At 40.6% G+C, this 22180-nt stretch overlaps 1 protein-coding gene across 3 annotated transcripts in view; it reads right to left on the bottom strand.

Moving 5' to 3' along the window:
* Window positions 1-22180, bottom strand: part of nav3 (neuron navigator 3) — a 182978-nt gene that overhangs the window by 73617 nt on the left and 87181 nt on the right. For 2 of the 3 annotated variants that reach the window (XM_053414866.1, XM_053414867.1), the window contains exons 6-8: window positions 18197-18265; window positions 12152-12294; window positions 4547-5654 (exon numbers count right to left, since the gene is read on the bottom strand). In XM_053414866.1, coding sequence (XP_053270841.1) covers window positions 4547-5654; window positions 12152-12294; window positions 18197-18265 — 1320 coding nt within the window. Of the gene's footprint in view, window positions 1-4546; window positions 5655-12151; window positions 12295-18196; window positions 18266-20975; window positions 21228-22180 lie in introns of those variants that run through there. The other variant, XM_053414868.1, reaches the window with a different exon arrangement.

Below are 22180 nucleotides of genomic sequence, written 5' to 3'. Positions count from 1 at the left end.
GGAGTTTGGGATAAGGTTTATCAGAGACTAGATTGTCCCTAGGTGTTTGTCTTTGTGTGTTTGCCCTTCAATACGCCGGCAACCTGTCCAACCGTACCTCTCACCCAATGTCAGCTGGGACTGGCTCCAGCTCCCTCAATGACCCTTAAAAGCATAAGAGCTAGGTAATGGATGGATGGATGGTAATCAACATTTACAGACAACATTGTTTGGTGTCCAACCTAAAGTGAAGTGCTATAATGTGGAAAGTTTCAGATAAGATGTAATTAACATTTGTCACGGTTCAGTTTTAACTGGAATCATATTTTCCTCCTTCAACAATAATAAGTGTTGCCAATAATTCTTGAGCCGCAATTTTGGAAAGACAAAGTTCCATCTTAACTCAGGAGGAGATGATTCATGAGTCATGATCAAGATTATATTCTGTCTCATTAAAACGATACAATTTGGTTTTAGTATGGTAATAAAAGTATTACTTTGACATTAAAACATTTAGCATCACATAAACATTTTATGGCCTGGCTATATTAGCTAATAGTAAGTCAGGCAGATGAATGTGAGGATATTGGAGGGTTAAAAAGACCAGTTGCCAAAATATTATAGTATAAAAAAATATGTTTTTTGATTTAGAGCAACAGCCAGAATGTTGCATCTCAAGTATTTAGTCTGTACCTCTGCAGTGTAAAGCAAGAACCGTGTTTGAATTTTTGAGTCTGTCTTTGGTTTCAGGCACATATTCAACAGATGGACACCTCTAAAGGGAGGAGGGGGTGGTATTGGATGAGATGTTTCCTCTGAGTGTTTGTGAGTGTGTGTGCAGGAGTGTGCAAGAAATATGTGTTTGTGTGCATCTGCCTCCCTCCTCAAGCCCGAGCTGCATCTCATCGCACTGTGTGTTTGCTCATGTGAAGAAACAAAGATCAAGTTCAATACACCTCAAAGGATAACAGTGCTACACACACCGACAGGAAAACACAAAACCATGTATGTACAAACACTTAAAAACAGATGAACAGCCAGTCAGACACAGAGATAGATGATGCACATACAAACAAAATAAGATGCACACTCGATCAGGAATGCATACACACAATTAAAAGCATGCAAAGTAACCACACGCTTGTGAAAATCCTGAAATACACACCGTAAAACTTGCACATAAACACAGATGTAAGCACAAGCTGCTCTATAGTATTCAGTCTTTCCAACACACACACCCACGTACACACAAAGGACCCCCAACACCTGCAGAGCTGTAGATAAAACTTGCCCTCCAATTGTGACAGACATCAGTCTGTGACTTCAGCTCATGTGAAAAAGCAAGCTCCGCTCACCTCAGTGGATTCACAAAGACACAGACAGAGATATTCACTGCTACTGCTGCACATAACAATTTGGACCCAGAATAAGAAAGCACATATATGGGTGACAGCTGCTGTGACAATTCATTATTTGCTGTAATTGATCCTGATCCTGTAAACAGTATTGCTGTTCTGTTGCTTCTGGCTGCATAACGAACTCTTGATGAAATAACAGTTCTATTTGTTGTTTCATCAACATAAGAATCTACAGAGTTGGACGTCATACTGTCATCCACACTGTTTGGTGACTGTTGGCTGACTGGTGATCTGTCAGACAATGCAGTGCAGAAAAACTGATCAATTATCAGTAACAAATTTCACCGATGTATTCCTGTAATATTTATATTGCAATATTACTGGAGTATTCTATGTTTGATTGCTATTTGTCTGGTTTCAAACAGGAATATTGGAGTATGGGCCACAAAAGAACGCAGTAACTTTTGGATTGTATTTGATTAAAGAGGCAGATCCAATATGTTCTTTTGACATTTCCTTCAGGGCCATACTCCAATTATATCTGGCTATGTATGGCTCTGCTCTGGGACCTCCCTGCTCTTCCACATGCATATACATGGGAAGCCTAAGATAGGGAGAATACACCTCCCTGCCTTTCCATGAACCTCGGCACAGAACAGACGACAATACAATCGACAATAGATGACATTGATTAAGTCAGATTCAGTATGAAAAGGAGGAGCTGGGGTGAAGGTGGGTTGCAAAGTGGCATGCAGTGAAAAAAAGGAGTAGGCAGCTAAAGCATCTTAAATAGGAAGCGCATTTAAAGCTTTGCCACTTGAATGCATAGAAGGGGAGCTGTCAGCTGATGTGGGCGATCAGGTGATGCACTGGATTGTGCCTGAGCTCGACTTCATGGCCTGCCTGAACTAAGTCCTTGATACATTTTTGAGAATTACTCATTAAATAATAAATGTATCATGCTGGATAAAAAAATGGAATATTAAGACGTCTGATGTCTATAAGTGTGTAAATTTTAGCAGTTTGAGTGAATCTGAAGATTCTTATGTATCTTGGCAGAGGCACCACACTCTTCTGTGCGCAATAGTACTGTATTCTATCCTGAATGGGACATCTTAGGTTATGGGAGGAGAGAGCACAGCTAGTAACCTTACAAAGTCTGTGTGGGGTCAAAATCAATTCTGCACTCTGACTGCAGCAAGGTCCTAACACCTCACTGGTTTGTTATGCTCGGCAGGAACAAAGGCTCAAAGTGGGTGTAGAAAGAGAAGCCATACAAGACAAAGATGCCTAATTGGGCTGAAAAGGATGTTAAATTGCGGCACAGCAGGAGTCCTTTACGCTTACTGTCTGCATGCTGTCGGCTGTGGTTGAGGCCTTCTGGTGAGGGGGGGGCGGCATTTATAGCATGAAAAGAGGCAGATTATGATGGGCGATATGGGAAATAGAAAGGCTCGTGGGGAAAAAGTGAAAAGGTAACATGGGGTAATATGGAAATGCACTGCAAAGGCAAAAACAAACTGTAAATACAACATGGGGATCAATTCACCAATGAAGATGACCAGATTATATAGAATGTGTAAATGATTACGTAAATGTAATTAATTGTAATTAATTAATTAATTAATTTTAATTCATGTAAACGTAATGTATGCCTTTAAATTCTGAGATAAAATTGGATAATTTCAATGAATCCTATTGATCTGTTGATTCCCTTGAAGGGGTGAAGTGGATCTGCACATGTTTTTTGTGGGTAGAACTTTGACAATTGACTGGCTGCTAACATGCTTGCACCACTCAGAGTTTTTTCCCTCCTTCGGTAATTATTCCTTGTTGGCTGACATGATGAGCAGTCCTAAGAATGAAATGCCTGGGGGAGAGAACGGCCGTGTACAGAAAAATATAGACTTGGAAAGCTCTGAACTTCAGACAGTTGCATTGCCTTTAAAAGAAAGAGCCTATTCTCTCAAAACAAATTCAGGAAACACTCCATAATTTAAAAAAATACATAAATGTACATTGGTGTACACCTGTGATCCCTCTAACAAAGTCTCTGCCATGGAAATGTAATTTGGAAAACTCTTTAGATAGCATAAGAACTGAATCTATATGTTTCAGGGCTAAGATTAAAAAAAGTAATTAAAAAAACTGACTGTCTTACTACAAATGCAAAGCAAAGTGATAGTGTCAATGTTTTTTTAATTTTGATCTGTTATTTGTATCTGAGACCGATGTTTGAGAGCAGCAGCAGTGGTTGCTGTTTGCTTAACTCCAGTCTCTTGGCCAAATTTGGACTGTCTAGTTTGAATCACTGACAGCAGTGAGTGCTAAACTCCAGCCCATGCGGCAAAATACTTCAGGGACAGCACTGTGGATGACAGATGGTCCATCCACTTTTTTTCCTTCACTCTATGTTTACGTCTTGTTCATCGAGTGGGCTGCCTGTGTCTTTACAGTTTCAGTTTTGGTTCTCATCTTCATAGCCATCACCCACTATCTGCCCCGCAATGTCACCTGCAGCAGTTTTAACTTGCTAAATATGTGGGATTAAAGTAATTTTCACGTTTGAGGAGCCACGGCTGAATCTGGCAGAGCTGACTGTGCACAACAGAGAAGATAGTACAGAGAGGGGGAGAAGGGGTAAAGGATTAAGCCTTGTTTAATGGGATTCCTAGCTCTATCTCTCTCTCCGAGCACAAAGGCATCCCGGAGACTTTGGCGGTTCCTCCTGGATTACCTCCGCTGTCGTAAGAAAAAAAATCAGCACTGCTGGGCAGATTTACCCAATTCTTTTACCTCGGATGGCTCTAAAGCCAGGGAACCATGCAACAGCTGCATGCATCAAAACAGCACCGGTTGAATGGAGAGCAAGGGCATGAGTTCCTGAACACCGCCAATGTCTGGATTCTCACATAAAAGACGAAACCCAGACAGTTAAATAATAGGCTTCTGCAAGCAGCAGGCACTGGATACTAATTTATTCAGTAATGACTGTGAAGAGATGTGGAGGCGCGAGCAAGATGCACGGTGGGGAGCACCAGCTGATCACTGGGAGGACGCCAGGATTTCAGTGGGAAGCGTATGAGTGACTGTAAGCATGTGTGTCTGAATGTATAAGGTATGATTTTCGGAATAAATATACATACATGTCTGGGGGAATAAACAGTCTTGCTATGTAGATCCTATGGATGTTAGGTCACACGTCTCACCTGTACATGAACGGGGCCACTGTGGCAGTGTTGGGATGGTTGTGCTGCTGCTGCTGAGGAAGCTGAACTACTCCGTTCCCTCCCAGCGCTCCTCCGCCTGCCAGAATCCCACTGGACCCGGACAGGGCCGAGGTGCTGGTGGAGGAGGTCATGCTGGTCCGTTTTCCTTCTGGGCCCCCAACGCTGGAACGCTGTATGTAGAAACTCCCACCCTGCCCTCCTTTTGTCAGCCTGCCGCGCTCTCCGTCTCCTCCCCGCATGTTGCCGCTGCTGTTTAAGGAGGCCTGACTTTGGGTCTGGGACTGACCCTGAGGCTTTGCCGTTGTGGATGAGGGAGCTTTAAGTCCTGCCTTGGGGATGCCACTAGAAGCGCCACCTTCTTTCTTCCCTGCTGATGGCTTGCCTCCCTTGGGGATGAGGCTGGCAATTTTGGAGGACTTCTTGCTGGAGTCCGCAAATGACTCACGGTCATCTTTAAGTGGAGAGCTATCCTTGGAAGATTTCCCGGACCTGCTTTTGTCCTCCTTGTCTTTGGACGAGGCCACAGATCTACTGCCATTGGCAGAAGTTTTTGAATATGAGGAGGAGGATGAAGAGGAAGTCTTGTTAGATGCAGTGAGGGACGATGCAGGGGTCTTGGTAGGCATTTGCTTGGCCGTAGCACTGCTACTGCCGCTGCTGCACACTGACCCTGGGGGTGTCAGTCCATCCTCACCATACTCCGACATGTCATCCTCCTCCTGCAGAGCCATCTCTGCCACAGACGGTGACGCTCGCGATCTAGGGTTAATCAGGCGGAACTTCTCCAGCATGGACCTCTGTGGTCCACCACCGACAGAGGACCCGACTTTTGATCCATCGCTTCCATGTAGTGAAAGTCCCTCTGTGGCCTGAGGTGAAGGGGTGGTGGACGGCGAGTGCGTTGGGCTTGCCAGCATGGACGAAGTGGCGCTGTGCTTGAGGTTCATGGATTTGCTGCGCCAGGTTTTGCCAGCGCTGGGTGAGGGGATGGCAGAGGCCAGCTGCTGCCCACTGAGGCTGGTGGGAACTGTCCCGCCAATCCCGCTCCCGCTCATCCCGCTGGGCACTTGGATGCCCCTCACAGCTTCTGAACCAGCGTAGAAACAAACAGACAAACAGAAAGACAGAGAGAATTCATTAAAGAGGTTCTAATTAAATCAAAACGACCAACACTATACAGCTGTTAAATCTTCCTAAATGTATTTTCCTATTCAAATAACTGAACAACTTATGGACTTTGTAAATATTAATTATCTGAGGTGTACTCTAATTACTGCAATTAGAATTGATTCTGAGAGATCCTTTAGGAACATTTTTACATCTAGTAATACTCACTGACACTGATAAGAATTCTTCAAGCAACTCCCAAAAATTGGAGCAAACATTCAGTCGCCTGATTCTTATTAGGAGTGAGAGATATCATTTTCAGAAGTCACATTTCAATACTCTGCTGACTTCCTCTATAGTTTTACACACACTGAGCTCCAACATCAGGCAAGCCTCCAGAGGATTCCAGTGTTGTGTACAGTTAACAGCGTATTTCTCGATTCCCGGAATCAGGTTGGGGTTAAAGAAAAGATTTCACCGTTACTGTTTCACCGGTGTCTCGGAGGCGTTGGTGCTCTACCTTCATATCCTGACTTCAAACCCCTCGACAGACATATATAGTCCTGTCATGTTTGCAGGTGTATAAGAGTGGTTATAAGGAAGAGGCCCTCATGTTGTAGCCGTGGCAACTAAATAAATCATACCAACTACAATAGGATGGAAGGAAAATGTCCATGCAAGGGTACTAGCAAGAGAGAAGTGAGCTTTTCCAATTGAGGGAAAGTGAACAAAGCCATTTCAACAAAAAAAAAATGGTTGTAGAAATTGGTGCCTATCTGATCCAGGGATTTCTCCCCTTTACGTCTGTTCCACTTTTGCAGAAAATTGCAGCTTTAGATGGAAACACTCTTTGAGGGACGCTCTTCAAAACCAAGATGGCTTCAAGGTTTTCTGCTAATAACCTTGAATAAACAGTCTTGCTATGTAGTTTGTTTCCTATGGATTGCAGCTTTAGATGGAAACACTCTTTGAGGGACGCACTTCAAAACCAAGATGGCTTCAAGCTGCTGAAAATACCTGGACAACATGTCATCTGCCGTGGTGAATGAGAATCTACGTGGTATACTTCACTGGGTGGATTTTAGGTTGGATTTCTCATTTAATAGTACCTATTATAATAGTATCTTTATTTTAAACGACGATGAAGCACCATGGTGAAATTCCACAGGGCTATAGGAATGCCATATAAGAATATAGCTTTTCACATGGTACAGTAACAGATCAAACACCTTCATGCTCTATAATCCCCTGATCAATGATATAATATATAATTGCCAAAAGCTGTTCAAGTATTATGTAATAATTTCTTTTAACTGATTTTACAATATGTGGGCTTTTTTTGAATGCAACAATCCCCCTAAAATTTGAGATTTCTTCTTGTTCTTACTGGTGTTTGGTATGTTATTGTTTTGAGATACGATATGATAAGATAAGATAATGTCTTATTGGTTCCACATCGGGGACATTAGAATTTAATGCACTCGCTTGCTTACTCACCTCCCTATACCTGCCTGGCAGTGACCATAAGCCTGTTTATTTCATCAATCGTTCCTCTCTGCTACATTTGCTGCCAGGTCTGTCATCTACATTTGGCTTGCGATAAATCTCACACTTTTACTTTCTAAATAAGCTGGTTTGCCTCCACAAAAATTCTGCTCAGCGTTGACCTTTACACACACACACCTCACATTTACTGCTTGATTGATACCGAGTTGATTAGCAAGACTCTTTTCCTCCTTCTACTTCTCTCTATCAACCTCACACATAGATATAGCATTTGCTTCATAAACCATGAGAGGAATACAAGGCAACATAAGACGTGCAGGAAGAAGTAACTCTTGTTCTGTGTGTGACTTTGAGAGGCTGATAAATAGCGGGAAAAAGTCGAATTTGAGATGGGGCGGGAACAGAGAGGGACGAGATGCAGTGACAGCATGGAATTATGCACCATTAGACCGACATCCTGTCTGGCTGTCAGTCAGCACAGTGAGTTGGGTGCAGCTGACTGTGAGTCACCTCAATTTAAATCCGCTTCAGGCTGGCGAAGGGGCACCGAGACACTTTAACCAACTTTCACTCCAAAAAACGTTCTGTAAACCCTTAATCTTGCCTCAGTGCACCGTCTCAGATGTGGAGTGAAAAGTGCAATCGGTCAGGATATGACAATAATATGTTAAGACTTTTCTTGGCATGGCCTTGTGAAAAATGGAATCTGGCACCAGGTGGCAAGTGTCCAATAACAGCCAGATCATTTATTTACCTCCATAGATTTTCATTCCAGACATGCAACTGTTGTTTTTGTGAAACTGCTTCTAATTTATTATTGTTATATTTTCCGTCTGTGCCTGGCCAATCAGCAGAAAGCTACTGCTGCTAGTGGGGATGGCAATCTGATGAATGTATATATTGTTGAGACATTAGTAAACAGCCTAAAGCCAACTGGCCACTGAAAGATATTAGTCAACAGTTTTGAGAACAAAGCATCAGCACATCAACTGACCAAAACACACATATGTACATTCATACAGTGCAGGTGCAGGTCAAATTGTTTTGCACCCAACATTTGCACAACATCCCTCAGCTATTGTTAGTTGTTTGTTATCTGGCACTTTATCAAATTATCATTAAGTATTATTATAAAATGTTTCGTAAATTAATAGGTTAATTCTACTATGCAGGATTCTGATACTACATAGGTGTGTAGACCGATGTGTGTGGTTGTTTGTTTTTATGTGAGACTATTATAAATGATAAAGGGTGCATGTGACTGCTTTAAAATATATCTGTGAGCTGTGTGAAGTAAATTTTAATACAGCTGACACTTGTCTGTATGTACATTTGCTGCATATTTAAAAGGGCAGCAAACTGGATGCCACTCTCCTGTCTTCATGCCATCAGAAAAAAATAAAATAATATAAAAAAGCTGAGATAAAGCTGATCTTGGACCAGCAGAGGTAGGCCAACTATGATTTAGTCTTAGCCAATAGACATCAGGTAAACTTGTCAATCAGCTGATGTATGGAAATGGTCTGTCTGTGTGTGTCTAGACAGCCATTTGATACCAATATGAATGTGGATGAGAGAGCATCTATTCTTGTGTTTCAAAATGTGTGTTTGTGTGTGTCCCCTGTATTACCCCTCTACAGTGGCCCTCCGGGCAGTTTATGAATGGGAATGAAAGAGGTTACAGTGATGTTCTTTGTGTGTCTGAGAGTGTATGTCTGTTTGTTGACCGGTCAATTAACCCCGTCCTTAGAGATCCTCCTCCCTTTTAGCCGCTCCCTTTTCCCCACGCCAGAGGCTGTTGCACTGTGCCACCACATTCTTCACTGTGTAGTGATTCGCTGTTGCCATGGCAACAGACTCCTCTTATCTTTTTTTTATTGCCTCAGTGGCCGAGGACCCTCGACCCTCTGCTAGCAAATACATACAGAACCACATGTATACATGCTGTTTGCAATCAGATCAGACACAATGCTCCCTGAAGCATGATGCTAGAATTTAATTAAATATGTCTGCGTGACACACACATGCATGCACTATTATCTACTGGTATGTTAAAACCTACATATGTTTTGCCTGAACTTTTTTCTAATCCAATCTCTGTTGTTCTTATGGATGTGTTTCATGACACTCTAAATTAAACCATTTTCTGCTCCAAACTTCACGTTACCATCAAAAAGATGATGAATGACATATTGTTACCTTGCTACAGGAAGTCAGGAGTTTCACTTTTACAGTTAGTTACTCATCCTCATCTTTAAAAACAAGCAGCGCAAATCCCAAACTTCCTTTAGTCCACTTCTATTGAACGACAGAAACTTAAGCCTTTTGATGCTTCAGTTTAATTCGGATGAAGCCAATTAGATTGTTGCATGGCAACAAGAATTATGCAAAGATCCGGGTGCCCTTTTGGTTCTTCTTCTCTCTGGTTAGAGCTTCGGTGTGTGACAGCTGAGACACAAAACAACACTAATGTGATCACTCCCCCCCCCTGTGGGGATGCACATGCCCACATATAAACTTGTAGGAAAGAACAAACAAACATACATAGGAAGCCCCCTATAACCAGATGGCATCTGTCACCATTAGAGGTGCAACAACAATCTACTCAATGTATCTGTATTTATTTCTGTCAAAAAAATACCTGTATTTGTGTCTTTATTTTATACCAGATGAAGGCTTTCAAATAGAACAGACAATTATATAATATAATTATAATATACCTAAACTAATAAAGCCATTAAAAATTTGATTCCAGAAAAAAAGAGGAAACAGGAATTAATTGGATTTGCCAAACTAAATGAGTTCCAGATGACTGTTAAGTTGTTTACGTGTTTATCATTGAAAGTGTGAAGGCTATAGTAAACAAAATGGGCCCGAATAGCTCACTGAGCCATATTGCATTATAAGAATAACATTTTGCACGTGCAGTGTGAGGAGGTTCAGTTTAACTTCACAAATCTGAGAAACCCCTGTTGGATAATCTGCACGAGCAACTTCTTAACTATAGTTGTTTGAGTCATGCAACAATTGCAGTTATACTTCACTGCACAACAAAAGCATTCACTGAATGAAAATGAAATGTACATTTCTTCCATAACAGGCCTGATGACTGAAATACGATACATTAAATAGGTGTTTGATGATGATCTTCCTGTTTAGATAATAATGAATTTGTGTGTGTTTATATCCCTGTCTACTCACTATGAGCTGTGTATTACACAATAACACAACCTTGATGATGAGTCATACTACTGTATGCAATGAAGCAGAACATAAAAAACAAAAACTACAAGAGTAAAATAGGAGCTTGAAATGAAGGATAAAATAAGAGGATATGTAACATGACTGGAGAAAATGAAACTACCTGTAAGATACAGAATAACCTCTCAAAGATGAATGAAAAGGCTTGTGGCTAACACTTCCTGTATCTGCTCCTCTGTCTGCTAACTGTGTTTGCCCAGTAGCTTCTGGTTAAATCGCTGACATTTTCACACAATAGATTTTTTTCATTTTTTCCTCTTTACTTTTAGACCTTAACATGGTTTCGTTTTGCCTGCAGTGAAGCGCCAACACCTGCTGTCTTATCTCTGCAAACTGAAAGTTCTTCTTCCGGCACAGTTGGGAATGGTCCGGAAAAGCAACTACAAATTCAACTCACTTAATAGTGATGCTTAAATATTCAATGTGCAAATTTTTTTTAAATACGGGTTGAATGTTATTGATTGACGAAATTATGCAATCGTTTTAACTTGGCAAATATAAGAGAGGCTAAGGGCATAAAAATAATTACACATGGATGATGTTACTACAAAACTGATGAGCATAAAATGTTTATTTTGTTGGTACATGTGTCGTAGATATCAATACCAATGCTGATATCAATAGAAGAACATGTGTACTTATTGCTGTGAGTGGAAATAGGGCGATCAACAAATATAAGCTGCTGAATCAGTTTAAAGTTTAATTGAAATTACTTTGTAACTGAATAGCCATGGGCTGGATTTGTATTTGATTGGCTATTTTTTATTTATTCATTTTAATAAAGTCTTTATATAGATCCTCAATTGTGCCATGTGCTCTTTGATCAAACCCTCCTCTCCTAAACCCACACCCAGTGAGAATTCACATAAAGATTCCACAAAAAAAGTTAAAAGCAAGCAAAAATAAATGAATGTATGAATGTATCTGGTCTGTGTAAAGTCTGAGTGGAAGAATATTTATGATTAGATTGAAGCATATTGTGAAGCAAAGCAAAACGTTGCCCATGAGATTCACCAGGGTTGTTTTTAATTATTAAAATGGCTGTGAGGCATTAAAAATATTTTTATATTATAATCACTGTATGAGCCAATACGTCATGATAAATCATGTAAAGGAGCCAAGGGGGAAAAGCTTATACAATTGGGTGTATGAGCTAGTAAAAACTAAAACTGTTTGGTAATTAAAACATTGTTAGTCAATATATTTACTCTCCACAATGAAATTACTTGTTATCTACTATTACAACAACTTACTTGTAAGTAATAATACATTTTGCCTAAAATAAAAATTATTCACACACTAACTCACAGCGACTGCAAGATTTCTTCTCAAAAACATAATCACTCTCATTAGCCTCAGCGTGCTTGACAGAGCAGCTGCCTGAATTTGCCCCTTCAGGTCATCTCTCAAATGGCTGTTGCCATGCTGTGAAAAATTTGTCGCCGCCTCCGTTTAATGGCTTCCATTATAAGTGACTTGGAATAAAGAGTTGGGCATGATTCAGCAGACCGACTAAGACTGGTGAAGTGCGCTCCTCCACTCAGCTCTCTGAGGCAGTGGTGCCATCAAGTGGCTGGGGCGGAGATTGTAAAATAGACCATCAGACTCTATCGACTCAAATAAAAAAAATATATATTTCAGATTCTGTAAATATTCTGTTGTGTAATTGTGTGTGTTGCTGTGATAAATGCTGTAACGTGTGGTCCTTACCTCTGTCGTTGCCACTGGCATATTGAAGAGGCTTGCTCTTGTCAATGCTGTTGAAACTCTGGCTCCGACGGTTGAGGTTGGATGAGCCAGGGCTCCTGGAGGCCCCGCTGCCCGCAGCAGGTGCCCTGGAGGGTCCCGGTAACCTGCAAGGGGTCAGTGCAGAAAGGGAAGAGTTTAAATGTTGAAATAACTTTTTCCATTTTATTCCATTTATAAAAACTGTTTGAGGCAAAGCAGCTCTTGAATCAAGAGCAGCACTGGGGTCAGAAACATGTTAATAGTCATGTTAAAGGTCAGAAGCAGGAGGATGAAACCATTATTCAATTGCATGACATGAAAGTGTTACCTGTCCAGAAACATTGTAATTATTTCCCCCCACTCACCTGAGATTTATCATTTCTCCCTTAAGGACAGCTTTAAACCAGGCAAGGGTTTTAATAAAATAACACCTTTCTCTGTTACAGGATAATCTATGCTGACAAATGTCCACGCTTTCAAGGATAAGTTCAATCTACTATCTGAATTGAAAGAGTTAGTTGTTGCTGTAACTATTACTCTTCTCAATGCCATCCCTGAAGTGAACCCATCTTAACGCGTTTTCAAAACTATGGTTGATTTGTGTAATTCAGGCTTTTTAACACATATTAGCTTCAGCAGAACCTAAGAACCCATTGATGTACTGACAAAATACTGTGAATTAAACCCAGGATCAATTAAATTGCATCAAAAGGGGATCGTTATACAAGAGCAAGTGACAGTCAGTGTACAAGGTATGTAACCTTTGGAGTTTAGAAAACCAGCAGGGACTGATGGTGAGGCTGGGCTGCAGTAAAAGTATAGAAAACAGTCAGGGAGGTAAATACTTGTCCTGCCATTGTGTCATGAATACAAAGCTGAACTCAGGATAGTGTCCGTCACAGATAGTGAAGATAAATCAAGATAATCTTTTTGTGTGTTAAAAATTGACAATGGAGTAGCAGATAACGCACAAAGATACACTTGTTTGATTTCCTTCAACATGTGATGGGGGTGAAATGACAAAAAGAAAATCAATGTTGGAGCAACACTTCTTTATGTCTTCTGACACTTTATAGAGAAAATAAGACACACACACACACACACACCTGCTGAAAGGATTGTGTTTTCAGTCAGTCAGTTAGTGACCTACACACACACACACACATTACCCACACATTTTCTCTCGACAGAGCCAAAGCAGTCAGAGTCAAATGTTGATTTGTCAGACTGTAGCTGGAGGATTTTCACTATTCTCGGGACAGCGTTAAAATCATTATATCATCCAAAGACAGTTTTTGTTGTGAAACAACTTACTACATTGCAGCTTCACTGCAATTTGCCAGATGCTCCCACCAATCTGTTGGTTAACAAATAGTTTCAAAAACCAACTTGGCAGCTGATTCGATGAGCATGACAAGATATTTGACAACTTAGCTCTATTTCTACCATTAATAATCATCACAATTACGGTTGGATGGGATGTTCATGTTATTGCAATGACATGAATTATATAATCTTTTGTCTCTGACAATCTTAGTCAAGAAGAATCCATTTGAAAACCATGTCTGACAAGGTATAAAAAGTGAAGAGCAGCACAACAGAAAAATATTTGTCAGACTCTGAGCTGAGAAAATGTAGGACACTTACACACACACACACACACACAAAGTAGGGAGCATGCTGCTTTCATCAGAGTGTTGTGGGCATTTCCATTGATTCAGCCTGGTCCAATATGAAGAGGAGAAGATTAAACCTTACAACAGATTCTTACAATTTGCTCTCTTTCTGTTTTCCTGCCTGAAAGCTGTCGTGATGTCCTTTGACCAAGATAATCGATTCGCCATGCTGAATATGTCGCTCGCGTCTGTAACGCAGATGGAGCCGAGATGTCGGAGGGGAGAGTTTTTTCTTATGTTGATGAAACCCTGAAGTGGTCAAAACTCATTTCGTATGCTGCATTTTGTCTTTCAGGTCTTTACTTAATGGAAAGAAACAAATAGAGGGACAGATCGACTTGTCACACAAGTTAAAACATATTTAAATAAATAGAAATAGCTTCCTATACACATTTGTCACACTGATTTGATTTGTTGGGGAGATATACGAACATAAGTCAGGACCAGGGCATCATTCAACAAATAAGAAAAAAGCTACTGAGTGACCAAATCAATACTGGAAGTTCAGAGACAGGGAGGAAACCTCGTTTTTGATTTCCCTGGAGAATCCTTTCAACACTTTAAAATGTAGGTTAGTAATTAATAGTTGCCGATCTTCCCTGGGCAACCACTAGGATCTGGAAAATATTTTATAATGGAGACAAGTCCAAATAAAAAAAGAAGGACAAGCGATGAGTCCAAATACCAAAAGTGTTAAAAAAAAAAGGCCTATCCTGCAATGACCCTGTGACAGACAAGGCTGTGTCTGTATCCTAAATGGCCTCAAACACAATCTCAACATCACAACTCCCTCTGTCCTTAGAACCTCGAATTAGACCACGAACCCCCCCTTACTAAAAAAACAGGAGGATTATGCATTGAGTACGTGCTTTTAAACCATGCAAGGAAAAGTCAATACTTGAATTGTATGATTGCAAAAAAAAAAAGGGTTTACTTTGGGTGTCTCTCTACAAAGAATAGAACACAACTCAGCGATTATGCAACCTGCAGAGCATGGAGTCAGAGCTGAACTGCCTACTAAGACAGTTCATGTGCTGAGAAATGCAAACATTGTTCCATGCAGACAATTGTGCAAAAAAAAAACAAAGTGCAAATTTTCAAAACCGTGACATTAAGGAGCTAAATATACCAACCCTGCACTATGAGATCCTTTGAACTTTTCACATCCTTCTGCATGTGGTGACGACAGACTGCAGCCAGCACAGTGTCTCGAAACCCCCGAGACTAAAGGTGCTCTGAGTGATCTACTGAGCTGCAGCCAGAGGTGGTCCTCAGCCCAGAGCTAATTGCTGACACAGCTCACCTCAAAGACCCCCACACAAACGTACTGATAACAGTAGCTTTAGCGCTGCGAGTCTTTCAGGTACAAGCCGCCGGGAGAAGAATACAAGCGGGGAAAAAAAGATGAATGGAAAGAACAAAGGATAGAAGTGAGAAAGAAAAAGATGCAGAGAAGGGAAAGACTCAGAGAACAATAGCTGCAAACCCAGACATGAGAAAATGAAAGATAAACAGGGGGGAAATGGGCGAGAGATTGAGGCAATTCAGATGGAAATCAGAGGCAGTCCCTTTTATCATCCAATTCTTTCATCTTCCAAAATACATGTTTGATAATGCATCAGCAAAATGGGGCTGTAGAGGAAAATATGATGTAAATTCCGGACAGTAATTTTGTTTAAGGACAGACTCGGTAAAGTGTATCTGCCAAAGGAAGGATCTGCATCCTGCCAAGAGAAGAGAGGAGCTGGACATCACATTATCCAGCCCGTCAGTCACCAGCTATAGGTGACAGTTCATTTCCCCTTCCAAGCTCTGGGAAATGAGTCTGGGGATTCAAACCAGCACCTACATCAAGCCTATTTCTGACAATAACCACTGCAGACCCACATTAAAGGCAAAGTCAAAACCACCTCAGGCTTATTGTAATAGAAGAAAGAAACTAAAAGAGGGCAGGAAAGCTGTGAATCATCACTACCTGCTTCAAACTGACAAAACCAGAACAGTGTTTTAGCTTGTAAATCACAAAACATACATTTTACATCAAAGCTATTCATTCAAAAACTATACAGGTGTTTATAATAGTATAATAAGTTCCAGGATGTCAGTAATTCAATTTCTGTGTTTAATGAAAATCAATTAGCAGACTCTCACCATGGTGGATTATGCAACTCAATAGTCAAGAGTCCGATATTTGAGTTGGTAAAGAAAGTTATGGAAATCAATGGTTGCATGGAACTGTTAGATTTGATTTGTACTTGAGGACAAGTAAAACTCTTCCTCTGAAATTTGGGTCAAATGTCCTCATCAAAGAGAACCACCTCTTGGTTATACCCAGGGAGAATAAAATAGGAATCGAAGACGTGAAGTGAACCATTATGGGAAACACAAAATTTAATGAAAAACCTCTGTGTGGACACTGCTGCTGAAACTGTAATGGCAGAACAGAACTAAAATGTCTTCATGTATACTTTACTATTAAGATCAGAGAGGGACACTTATAGCAAAGAGCACTTCCCCTGAGAAGGTCATGTGAGTCCAATACAAAAATACAACACAGTGGATATGTTTCAGCACCTGTTAGGGAATAACTGAAACCAGTAAAAGGAAGTGCAGTTTGAAATAGGACGGCTCCTTAAGCTCTGGCCAACAAGCAGAATGTCAAATAAAACAGAAGAAAAAAAAAAATCCTAAAACTCGTCTTGAGGGAAACACTTATGCAACACCATATGAGGGATCAGACAAATGCCACTACATTTTAGAACTGATAAAACTGCCTTGCTTTAGTGACAGGAGAGGAGGGGGCTCACGCTGACAAAGAAAAGATCACATGGCAAGCGGGACACCTACATAGCTCGCTGACCTCTAACACACTTTCCTTTTTGTTTGTGTGTTGTGTGTCCAAATCTTCATAAGCGTGCGGGAATTAAAGAGCTATTTCTGCAGCAGTGAGGTGATGTGAGAGGCCAAATTACCGCCCTCAGGGCTGGAGCTGCTGGCTGCAGCATTTTTGCCATTGCACAGTGGCGGCTGGAGAGGAATTACTTGCCAGCACGCTGGTTCCCACTGCCTCTGAGCTGGAACAAATGCTGCAAGCATCAGACAACTGGACGTGTGCACATACTGTATGTGTGGGCAGAATTGTGAATGCAGATGGTCTAGTATGAATGAACATATGTGTGTTGTCTCGTATCAGTGTGGTTTTGTTTATATACAGGCGTACAGTGCGTCTACTGTATGTAACTGAGCATATGATCAAATCTGTGTGCGTATCTAAGAGCCGAGACACTTGACAGACAGTTTATAGCTTGGTTTGTGTGTATGTGTGTGTATGTTAGATATAGTACGTCTAGGAGCAGTTGAAGCCACATCCTCACTCATATCTACACAAAGAGTGTAATTTAACGTTTGGCGAATATTAAGCAGCATCTCCTTTGCCAAGATCTGTCAAATGGATATTCTCAAAGGACACAGTACACACAGCAGCACTGATAAAGCAGTAGCACCGTAATGATGACAGAAATTAACTGTTGAAGCTTTATGTTGTGAATCTTAATTTCCATGTGATCATGGGAATATTTTAAAGGCAAAGGAACTATATGTAAAACTGTTACAGCAATCACTAGTCAGCCAAATCTTGATATTTTCTGTAGTTTGATGTTTTTTTCACCTATTCAACTATGATTAATGCCAATTAGGAGGTTTTTGTTCACTGTTATTAGTGTAATTATCAATCCTTGCTTACTATCTCACATGGACCCCCAGAGAAATAATAAAATCATTTTTGGAATTAAACATGCGTCATTTTGACTAAGCCTTGATGTAAATGAGTAGAACCATTTCATCACACACACACACACACACACACACACACACACACATACACACAAAAGGATTTCTATCCCCTAGGAAAGATGTATCACACGGCAGGTGTTCAAAACTGAAAAGGTTAGTTTAATTAAGCTGATAAATCTAGGGCTGAAAACATGCCAAGAAATATTATAATGTACATTTGGCACAATGAGTGAGAATGTTCTTTCACTGTGAGGCCCTGGTGTTATCTGCCATTAAACACAGTAACACCCTGCCGAGGTATCCTTTAACAAAGCACTGTCAGCTGTTCTGTAGCTGACCCTGACCTTTAACCTCTGACTTCTTGAGGGGTAACACAATATCAAAAGAAATACTAAATGGACTGAGCTGCGAGGGCACAGGTGCATGTAAAAAACCTTTTAAATTAGAGAATTAAGGGCTTGTATGAAGAACTCGAAACAATAGGGGGTTGTTAGTAAGTAAAATGTTGCTTATCTGCAAAAATATAATAGTTTTATGACATTTTTATTGCCATATTTACCTTGTGTTCTTCTTCTGTGGTGACCCTAGTCCACTGTGGCCCGGAGGACTTGCATATCGTGCTGTGAGACTGAGGAGAGAGCAGAGAAGATGACAACCGGGCCGTTAACTCAGTTAGATAAGAAATTAGACCAGCTTAATCCATGCCTTAATGCAATATTGTGAGTGAATGGAGCCATTCAGGTAAAGGCAGGAAGAGAAAAGTAAAGAGATAACCAGAGACAGAAGTAGAATCATATGGTACAAACTGGATCACAGCAGTGGATATTTCTTTGGATCTTCTTTCACATGATGGCTCACACATGTTTATTACCACACGCATATGACTAAGCCAGTAACATCCATTTATAGGGCCGCTGACATTAAAAGACCAGAAAAGCCCACTTGATTAATTTTGTGGTGGCAGTGTTTGAAGAAAACCCAAGAATACACTACACATGATGTGGAGGCTTAGGAAATGCCCACAGCACCAGTCACGTCGCAGTTTATTACCCAACACTCACTCTTAGTCATTGAGACGGGAATCGACGTGGGCTGTTACAGTTGGCCTGCTGCTTTCAACTGTGGCAGGAAGGAGCTTTATGAACAAAGAGCTTTAGTCGTCATACCTACTTCCTGTAAACAATAAGAAGTCAAAGAGGCGGGGCTCGCTAGTCCCTGTATAGTGAACTGTACAGGGAGTTTTGTATACTTGTGTCCGATTGCTGAGTGAAGTTTTTTATACCCTATATAGTGCACTCACTTATTAGGCGCGCTTGCTATATTATAGCGCTTGTGGCAGAGAGACAAGAGGAGTGATTGCAGCAAGAATAGCCTGACCTGTTGTTTAAATGTAAATACAAGTTTAAGAAGTTGCTTTCTAGAATTTAAAGATGATGATTCAACATGGTTTTTACTTTAAAGTATAAATACTAAGTAAAAAAGAAACATTTGAAATCTACTGAGGGATTTTCCATTGGCCGACGTTTTTGTTGTGCGACAATGATAATCATTACCAGTGAAAAGAATATGATGCGCTCACTATGTAGTGATCTATATAGTGAGTCAGTGGGGGGCTTCGGACACAGCACAGGTGTCCAGGTTTTGTGTAACTTCCCTAAGGGTAATGGCCTGCGTGAACCGTATGACTTGCAAACCATGTGAGTGTTTCTCACATGGTTTGCAACCTGATTGAACACACTCTATATAGACAGACCGTCTCTGTATCATCTATAAATACAGTATGTACATGATCATATTTAGCTAGAAGCTCAAAGTGCCTAGAAGACATATCGTGTGACTCACAAGTTAAACCCCACTAAAAAACACAGGGATGCTCAGGCTAACTGCTACTTAGCTAGCAAAATGTTAATCATATAAGGGGGTACAATAAATAAAATAGTGCTCAAACACACAAAATGTATTTAAATTAGGGCTATCAAACGATTAAAATATTTAATCGCGATTAATCGCATTTATGTCATAGTTAACTCAAAATTAATCGCGATTAATCGCAAATTTGGACAACATGGAAAAGTGGATTGGCTTGCTTTATGCAAATGTTTTATGTTATTGAAAAACAACATTGCCAAACAGGGCGGTACAAAATAAAATTATAAAGTGCACATTTCAGATAAACAAGGACTCAGCCTATAGTGCAGTTAAACCATGGCTTAATATTTTCTTTTTTTTCAATTTTGCTGTGAACATAGCAGTCAGGCCTCTCAAACAGAATACACAGGCAGGTGTCGGCCTACTTTGAAAAATGTATGAAATAAGAAGTACCCTATTTTGAAGCTAGCTTAAAAATATATATTTTAGTTGGCGATATATTAAAACAAAAAGCGAGACCAGGTCAGAATGGATGCGAACACAGATACTGAAGCTCGGTAGAAACCAACTGCAGCTTCTGCTCTAATCAAGAAGCTGCAGCGCTGATCTCTGATCAGCTGAGACCAGAGAAACTCTGTGTTTTCACTGTTTCCACTGTTAAGAAGCAGTCAGTCACTGAGAGGCTGCACCACGTGAACGAGCTCTGATCTGTGTCTCTCTCGCCTCTCTGAGTGAGTGCGCTGGGGGGGGGGCGGAGCCCACGGAGCGTTGCGCTATCTGGGAGCACACACACACACAAACACACACAGACACACACACTTGCCCGCTCCTGCTACTTCATGACGGCCTGATACGATGATTTTTTAAAATATTATTGTGACTTAGTCAACCACCAACATGCAAAAGCGTGTGTCACACGGCGAAAGCGTGAGAGTTGGCAGCTCTGCGTTAATCTTGCGAGAAAAAAATTGACGGCGTTAAAATAGGTTTGCGTTAACGCCGTTAATAACGCGTTTAACTGACAGCACTAATTTAAATGGAAGCTAAATATAGGTTTAACCAAAATACTGTATATTTTTGGCTGAATATTAGCAAGCTCAGGTAATCTATGCTAAAGTCCTTCGTTAGCATAGGTTAGCTAGTGTCAATTTGAAAATGTAGCTGCAGTTAATTCATTTTTAAAGGATTACACAAACAAATTTCACAGAATAATCAATGAATAATAAAAAATAATAATAAAGAACCTCACGAGAAGGTTGACTTTCAATAGCAATTTAATTCATTCATATCACGTTAGCTTAAATGCACAGTCATATTTTCAGCTAACTTAATCAATGTCCGACAAATTCCCCCCCCCCACACACACAAAGTCCCAACAGCAATGAAATAACTGTTCGTCCTGACCCATTAAGAATAAAGACTTCACAGAGAGAAATGACTTCCAGCTAGTTGCAGAGTTAAACTCGTACCTTCCACAGGCTGAACCGAGACAGAGACGTGGGGTTTCCACTGAGCTCCTCTCGAAGAAGGAGCCACAGAGAAGAAGCTGGGCAGTGGAACCATCTTTAAAGTGTCCTCAGCTCACAGAGAGCAGAGCAGAGGAGCCGTGCCTCAGCCCAGAGGAAGCACCAAACACCAGCCGCCTGTTTAGACGCTCTTCCTCTCTGACAAACAGAGGAACAACTGGTTCTCTGTTCTGCAGGTTGTGGGCTGCCGGCTTGACGTTGGTGAGTGAAAGTGGATGGAGACAATAAACAACCCATACTGGTCGGTCGGAGTGACGCACTGCAGGCATCACGTCCCACTTCCTCCACGTTGCAAGAACTATTAACATAAACAAATGCTGGCAAGTTTGGAAATCAGACAATTTGGTGTGTTCAGCTGACGTCCTCCAAAAGTAAATACAATGCTTCCAGCACACAGACTTCTAAAGAGCCAACGATACAAGCAAACGATTCAAGCAACTTATATATCTACATAAATGTATGTTTTAGTTATATGAGCATATTCTTCATAAAGGAATGGACACACACTATATTTTGGGGACTAGGGTTCAGTATTAGACTAATCTCAGTATCTCAAAATCTCATCCTGATTCATATTTGGGCAGCTCCTTATTCTAGCATCATTTCCTTTAATGCAGATGTGTTGTAAGTCCAAGACTGGGACATAGGCTTTAGGCCTTGCTGATGGAATTTCAATGATTATACTGAATAATGCTGCATTTTAATAGGGTTTACCAATGTTCACGAATACAGTCTGTATAATCGCACCCTGCCCATTTCTTAATTATCGTAGGAATAGGGATTTATCTCCTATGTTGGACAAGTCTTGGGAAATATAATTATAACTTCTGCAATGGGATTCTGTTGAATCCCTGGTGTATATGAGATAAGTAGAAGGAATTCTAAAGTTGTCTGTTGTATAGAACCTCCTGAGAGTGTATGTGGGGAGTTGTCTTTTTTGTCCGTTCTCTTGTGTGTGTGGTCTAAATTGTTATTTACAATTGGTTTAACTTCAAATACTTTTTCATTATGTATGTATATAAGCAAGCAAGTATTTAAATGAAAATAATGGACTTGGTAAATTAGCAACAGCAAATTTTATACATATATTTTTTTAATGTTATGTGCCATGTACTTTTGTATTATATTGAAAACTCAACATATTGTTA

The sequence above is a fragment of the Pleuronectes platessa genome, chromosome 22 (assembly GCF_947347685.1).
Source record: "Pleuronectes platessa chromosome 22, fPlePla1.1, whole genome shotgun sequence".
NCBI lineage: Eukaryota > Metazoa > Chordata > Actinopteri > Pleuronectiformes > Pleuronectidae > Pleuronectes > Pleuronectes platessa.
The sequence above is the reverse complement of the archived record's forward strand: the minus strand, read 5'-3'. Positions and strand labels throughout refer to the sequence as shown.